This window comes from Alosa sapidissima, chromosome 17 (assembly GCF_018492685.1).
Source record: "Alosa sapidissima isolate fAloSap1 chromosome 17, fAloSap1.pri, whole genome shotgun sequence".
NCBI lineage: Eukaryota > Metazoa > Chordata > Actinopteri > Clupeiformes > Clupeidae > Alosa > Alosa sapidissima.
In genome coordinates, this window is record NC_055973.1 from 20,522,330 (window position 1) to 20,530,223 (window position 7,894).

A 7,894-nucleotide genomic window follows, 5' to 3' on the forward strand; every position below is an offset into this window, starting at 1 on the left:
TCAACTCAACTTGCTCAAATGTGTACCTTTGACTACTGAAATACACACTTGAAACTGCAGCCTTCAGGAACTGCTGCAACATACACTTACAGTAAAGGGCTGCCTTCCACAAATAGGAACTACTGCAACAGACACTTTAAAGGGCTGCCATCCACAAGAGGGAACTACAGCAACAGGCACTTTAAAGGGCTGCCTTCCACAAGCAGGAACTACTGCAACAGGCACTTTAAAGGGCTACCTTTCAAAAGCAGAAACTACTGCAACAGACACTTTACGTAAAAGGCTACCTTTCAAAAGCATGAAGGGCTGTGTTCTGGCTACATAGACAAATAAAGTGAAGTGGTATGAAACATCCACTAAATACAGTAATTTTGTGTTTTAGTTAAGGGCAGACATCTGTGATGTTTGTAAATCTGATGAGGTTTTTACTTTTTACTTCTATCCAAAGCACCTTTTAGATACCAATGGCAGGGGCCAGTCTGCCTGGAGCATCCTCAAAGACACAACAATGACAGACTGGCAAACCCTGACATGTTGCTACTGCATGCCTGCAGGGACTGGACTTGCTGATCAAGACAGCGGCTGCATCTGAATATAGATAATATCTGCATCTGAATATAGATAATGAATATACACAATCGTAGGGTGTCCAAATACTCAGTGTGCTACTTATGAATGGAGCTCCCCAGTAATGAAGTCGCTGGTGTTTGTGCTGAACTATAATCTCCCTCAATTAGACCTAATGAGGGAGGACCGCTGGTCTGTTGGTGCCCATGAGCCATTTTCACCATCAGAGCAGCAGTCTGCCTACACCGCTGGAGCCCAACCAGGAGCCAGTCTCTGGACTTACAAAGAGCCCTGTCACAAGGATCAAACCAGTGGTGCGTTTCCTAAAAGCATAGTTGCTAACTAAGTTAGCAACTTTGTTGGTTGCACTGCAATTTCCCATTGCCAACCAACTAAGTTGCTAACAGGTTAACAACTATAGTTTTCGTAAACGCACGCCAGTGCTCTGAAAAACGCCATCACAAGAACCAACCAGTAGGGAGCATGAGATCCTTCTCTAAGGAACGGCATCACGAGAACCAAACCAGTAGGGAGCATGAGATCCTTCTCTAAGGAACTCCATCACAAGAACCACACAGGAGCTGAGTGAAGAGGACACTCCCTGGGTGCTCTAAACTCTCACTCCTCTGGTAGGGATCTCCATAAAGGATGCTCTGCTCTGCACTGCAACATGGATTTGATGATGCATCTCACCCATATAATGCTAATACGACTATAACTTCAGAGTAGTGTTCACATCAGTATGATTATATTGTGCTGACAGGGCAAACTGTACAAAAAAGGTTAAACTTAATTAAAACTAATATGTCTAACTTGCTTGTTTGGGGAAACAACATGATGTGTTTTTGTAAAGGTTATTAATGGCGTTTACAAACGGAAGTTCAGGAGGAGCATGACAGATATTGCCACGTCTCCTTCTTCAATCAGTCAGGTTATTTATTCGCAGTCTACCTGCCGAAGTTTCAGCATCGGCGTTACTCCGCTGGCAAGACGCGTTTGGTCAAGCCAGGAGCCAAGTCGCTTCCCCAGCGCCTTCTCGGGCATCCAATCGCTCGCCTGTTTCTAATAACAGAAATAGCCGCTGCACGACCCAAAGAAGGAGAGCTACTCCGTGGACCATATATTTGATTAAAGCAGAGTTGGATGCGCATGGGATCAATTGCCCTCGTTCCGCAGGGAAAGCAGCCCTGCTTCGCCTTCTCTAACAATTAGTTTGTCTTTCCGCTCCTATAGCCGATCAACCGAGCACCAGCGCCGCAGCACGGAGGTCCGTTCCTCCGGCGTCTTCCCCCCTCTGTTCATGCAACATGTTTTTCAACTCAGCAAGTCATGGCGGCCAGAGACTTCGCCAAACATTCTTTTCTGTTATGCTATTATCTGTTTGCAAATTACGGAATGTGAACTACTGAAATGGCGTTTACAAACGGAAGTTCAGGAGTAGCATGACAGATATTGCCACGCCTCCTTCTTCAATCAGACTGGTTATTTATTCGCAGTCTACCTGCCGAAGTTGCATCATCGCCGTTACTCCGCACGGAACCCTACGTCTCCCGTCTTCCATAAGTTAAAGAATAAAGGGGTGTATGGCGGAATCCTGCACGGCTCCAGCCTGTGCAGTTGACTCCTGCACGATCCCACAAATCACTTCAGGACCCTGGCCAGAGACTTCGCCAAACATGCTTTTCTGTTATGCTATTATATCTGTTTGCAAATTCCAGAATGTGAATTCAGTTATACACACTTCATGCCACAATTAGACTGGGATGATTCTTGTGTATAAACTTGATACCCACCCCCCACACACATCAGTAGATGTACACACACTCATAACTCCCCCACTCACACACACACACAAACGTGTATGTAGAGAAGCTGAGAGGTGTCCACTGCTTTATGGCCTATATTCCAGAGGGTGCTCAGGGAAGACGTTAAAGTAGGACATCATATCCTCTCTGAGCACCAGTGTGTGTGTGTGTGTGTGTGTGCGTGTGTGTGTGTGGTTGGCCGAGTTAGTTAGGACCATAGCCCCCTAACCAGCCAGCCATCTCTCCCATACACATACACACACACAGTCAAACACACACATATACGCAAATACACACACAAATAAACACCATCTCTCATAAACACACACACACACACACATACCATCTTTCATACACACCATCTCTTATAAACACACACACATAACAACACAACATTTCTGTCAAACACACTCTCTCATACACAGGTCACGTTTTCCAAACACACACACACACACACACACACACACACACACACACACACACACACATCATCTCCGGCAAACACATTTTCAAACACTCACACACACTAAGTTTGCATGATGAAATCTGTCTGTCACTCCAGTAAAGGCTTTGCAAACAGTTTGTTCTGGGTTTAAAATATGCTTTAAGACATGATTAACATTTCTTATTTTTAAACATTTTTTTTCACAGTGACTGTAGAGTCCTGAGTCTGGTGTGTCCAGGCTGTTTTTTTAATTCCAAAATTGACCAGAAGCAACCACCTGCTGAGTGCAATCCTTTCAACATTATCAGTCCTTCATATCTAAATGAGTATGCGGGGATATCAACTAAGTCTCAATGAATGAACGTGAGCTGTGTGTGTGTGTGTGTGTGTGTATGTGTGTGTGTGCGTGTGAGGGTGACTTTTGGTCACGTTGAACAGTGGTGTCTCAGTAAGCCTGTATCTCCAGCCGTGCCAACTGATTTATCCTGTTACCACACACACATACACACACACATACACACACACACACACACCTTCTCACAGGTTTGCTTGTGTTTGTCTCTGTCTCTCTCCCCAACATGCACACAGACTCCCTGTAACTGACGTGGTCACCACACCAGGTAGCCTAGACTTGACTGCCTCGAGCTGATATGACCACAGTCTGCTGGGGGAAGCTTTGTCTTCCTGCTGGATTCCTCAGATAATAACATGGCAACACACCCGTGTACAGTATCAGAGAGGTAGCATTTATATCAGGGTTGTGCACAATTCAAATTGCAATTCTGCTTCCTGTTTGCTACCTCAATTGAAATGCAAGTAAAATTCAAGAATTGAATTGGAATTTAAGAGCCAGTTTCAATTTAATTCTGGAAATCTTGCACAAGCCTGATTTATATCCACTGGCGCTGACAATAGTTGCACACAGGTGTTATTGCTTCTGAGTGAGTAAGTGTGTGTGTGTGTGCGTGTGTGTGTGTGTGTGTGTGTGTGTGTATAGTGTTTGTGTGTGTGTGTGTATGTATGCATATGTGTGTGTGCCTGCGTGTTTTTTCAGGAGATCTAACACTATGCATATCTGAGGATGGGCTGCATCAGCAGATTAAAGGTTTTAGTCTTGACATGATAAATATAGCCACCGCATCAACTGTAGCGGCCACAGTGACAACACAACACACGGATGCACAGGGCCTGAGCGGGCCCAATTTAGCCCTTGGGTCTACGCTGAGGAGCCGCATACCTGGACTGGGCATTGAAACTGCCCAAGGAAGACCGGTCCCACAGCCGAAGTCTACCTCTGCAGCGCTTCTCCCACTCAATCTTTTGGCATACAGTGACGACCATGAAAATACCTCGGTGTATTTGAAACCAACTAGCGTCTGCCCTGCTGTCATTCTGTCCAACTACCTCAGGGAAACAAGCGATGCCTACAATCACACACACACACACTGTTCCTACACCGACTACGAAAACGCAAAGATAACGGGCTTGGACGAGCTGACACATAAAATATGATGTTTCCATAGAGCAAGCATCATAACAATTCCAGGATGTATGCCAAATGACAATGCATTACGTGACACCCAGCTGTAAATAAGCTGTAGGCGTACTTGCGCTCAAATGTTCGTAAATTATGTCAAGCATGCCCGAGCGGCCTGATTTTCGGTGCCTTGACTGAATTCAGTGAGGCAAACGCTAACATACAATAGGAAGTCCATATACCGAGTTAGCCTGCTATCCTAGCACCACAGGCCTACTATAGACCAGCAGCGTCACCCGAACAGACGCGAGCGGAGATGGCCGGCTTCATTGATTCTTACCGCACCCCCTCTAACCGTGTAAATAATAAAATCCATACTCACAGTCCAAATGTTTTTTCTTGGGGCCCATAATTTCGTGCGTTGTCGCCTTGCATACTGTCTTGGAGACGGCTGATCCGGTAACGCTGTGTTGAGCTGCAGTTATCCTGTCCGTAATGCTCTGCCCCGACATCTTCGCGTTTGTAGACAAAGACGAGTGTACTGATAATATATTCAAATTTCGGAATGAAACTGACAATGATATTTCCACTGACGTGCTTGCCGGTAAATTGGCATTGAGCAGCCTAAGTGGCGATTTGAAATAGACCGTCGAGGCGGCGAGAAAGGTAGCTATAAGGATAAATAACGTATCGCAAGACCACAGATAGATACGTAGAATCCTATATTTAGGGAAAAATGCTGAGTGTTACTTGCTCGCTACATAGTAAAACCGGTAAATATGTTTCCTAAAGGTCTCCAAGCTGACTCATCTCTCATCGCGGGTGCTCTCCGAATCCCTGTCTTTCTCCTCCCCTCTGGTTTCGCCAGTCGCCACCCTTCGGAGTGAAAGCACTAAAGGCATTCACTGAAATGGCGGGCCTGCTCGGAGCTGCTCTAGCTCTCCTCTTGTCTCCGCTGCTCTGCGCTCCGTGCTGGAGAACACAGGACGCTCCACCGACTGTTCTGCGGTCAGATTACGCGACGCAGGGAGATGGCGAGGTACACGTGCTGTCTGCTGTTCTAGGGTCAGATTATGGCATCATAATCCAGCCCTGCCGTTCGGAGCTTTGCAAAGTACACGGCCATTAGTGTGAGAATATTTTCTACATTATAATACATTAACTATCATGTATCGATTAGAGCTGTTTGGTTTGTTTCACAGTTTTTTCCACGATAAGTAAAACACATTGTGTGAAATAGTTCACACATTTCTTAAAGTATACACATTTATACTGTTTATTATTCGACTACACACTAGGCCTATCAGAAACACATAAGATGTGATTTACACTCCAGGGTAATACATTTAAAGATAGATAGTCTTTAATGTCCCCAGAAGGATAATCGTTATCATATCATTCCATGTCCCACAACTAATAAAGAGGGCTCCGCAGCACCATGTGTGTGCTTATTGAGATGGTACATCCTTGAGTTTATTTTATTGATTGCATGTATTGTAGCATGTCTAAATTCAGGAATGTTATGTGTTGTACAGGTTACATTATTACATTACATTACATTACATTTGACTGACGCATTTTTAACCTAAGCGACTAACAATATGGTAAACAGTTTAAGTTTTAAAGCAATTCTCTCAACAATTTTAGGACAATTTAAAAACGGTAGAGTACAGTAAGAATAAGAGCATCAGTGAGTGCTGTTTTTAAACAGTTGAGTGTCAGTTCAAGACGGGTGGTAAGTGCTAGGATCAGCAAGACTTGTTGTAAGTGGTGCTATGAGAGGAGATATTCTCTAAAGAGCTGGGTCTTCAGGAGTTTTTTGAAAATGGAGAGGGATGTCCCTGCCCTTGTAGGAACTGGCAGTGTGTTTCACCAACGAGGAACAACAGATAAGAAAAGTAAGGTTAATGTGTTTGTTCTAGGATCTCTATAATAGGCTGTGTGTGAAATGTTGGGGTGCCACCCCTATTAGAGGATTGGGGGTGTGGGTGTTTTGGGAGTTTGAGTTTTGAGGGACAGTGCCTGTTTCTGGGAAATAGGAGTTATACATAATTGTGTGTGCTTCGTGAAGAACAGGTTTTAAGGTGTGATTATGGCCGACAACAATCTCAATAAAGCTACACATTAGGCAGTATGTTTTTTCTTTGCATGAATTTACAGTAGGCCTAATAGCGGTGAAAGGTACATATGAGCATAATTAGTGTTGAATATAGTGGTATGGGTCAAGTATCTTTTGAGAAGAGTGGCAGAGCTATAGGTTTTAGGCAGTAGCTGATAGTGTGTTAGTAATCAGGAGAAAACTGTAATTTAAGTAAGTTGTGTGTGTGTGTGTGTGTGTGTGTGTGTGTGTGTGTGTGTGCATGTGTGCATGTTTCACTTTTTTCTTTCTAGACTTTTTAAACTTTTATTTGCGCAGATAAAAGGCATGCACTTTCAAATGCCAAAGTACATGGACAATGACAATAAAAAATATATTCTATTATAAGTAGCCTATATGGACCAATGTCAACAGGTTGTTGGTCTCAAGATTGGATCACAAAAATCACATAAATAGACTGTATGAATCAACAACCTATCTATAAAAATTAAAGCAGTGACTAACTGCATGCATTGAACAAAATGTCTGTCGTAAATTTAAGTAAAACCAGTGCAAGTTTTTCATTCTCACATTTGAACAGAGAATACCATCCCTGTAGGCCCATATTTTAGCACTATATGAGTACTTGCTATTCAACTGCAGGTGCTGAATGGATAATAATCCCCAGCAGTGATGGATTTTCACCACAGGGGGGCGGTGTCTGGCCTGTGATCAGCTGCTCACTAAAATAGTTGGGTGTTCACAGGTTTGACTTGTTACAGTTTTTTACAATTGCTTAAACACTAAAATCAAAAGTATCCCACAGTTAGCAAAACCTTACACCCAAGGAGCAAAACATCAGCCCAGATTTGCACAACTATAAGCACATTATCAGCATCACACTTTTTGCAAAACAGTTAACACATTGATTTACAAAACACTTAACACATTTCTCTACTTTAGACACAGAAAAAATGGTGAAATGGTACAGTAGTTGGATCTGAATACTGTTTGTAGCTGTTCTTTTGGGTGTGCAAATGGCAGGAAGAGAAAAACTCTCCACCTCTGAAACAGTTTCACAAGATAAAGGATGAAGGAAGACAATTAAATGAAAACAAAAGATCACAGATAGATAAAAGAAACCACACAAGGGGCTTACAAATCACAATGCTGTTGATTGAATTGGCACAACCTCAGCTCAGAGGAGCGAAGTGGTAGTGTGTGTGTGTGTGTGTGTGTCTATGTGGGGTTACTGATTAGACATTATTCACTGTCATTCTGTCCCCAAACCAGCATTCCATCATTTCATCCAAGTCTTTCAGGCTATGGATCTGGTAATCGGATACATGAATGATGTATGAATACGTCAATAAATGAATGAAGTCTTTATACACAGACGTCCGTTGGAAGCACATTTACAGATGTGTTGCATGAAGGAATAACATTCTGCAGACCCTCACTAACCAATGTTTTGTTTGAGCACTAGAACACACACACACACTCTCTCACACACACACACACAC

The 7,894-nt window shown here is 43.4% G+C and overlaps 1 protein-coding gene across 9 annotated transcripts in view; it reads right to left on the minus strand.

Annotated features, from left to right (window-relative positions):
• Positions 1–5,319, minus strand: part of picalmb (phosphatidylinositol binding clathrin assembly protein b) — a 21,045-nt gene extending 15,726 nt beyond the window's left edge. For 6 of the 9 annotated variants that reach the window (XM_042068740.1, XM_042068739.1, XM_042068738.1 and 3 more), the window contains exon 1: positions 4,677–5,319. In XM_042068740.1, coding sequence (XP_041924674.1) covers positions 4,677–4,806 — 130 coding nt within the window. In that variant the 5' untranslated portion in view covers positions 4,807–5,319. The remainder of the gene's footprint in view (positions 1–4,676) is intronic. The other 3 variants (XM_042068746.1, XM_042068745.1, XM_042068744.1) reach the window with 1 other exon arrangement.
• Between the last annotated feature and the right edge of the window lie 2,575 nt (positions 5,320–7,894).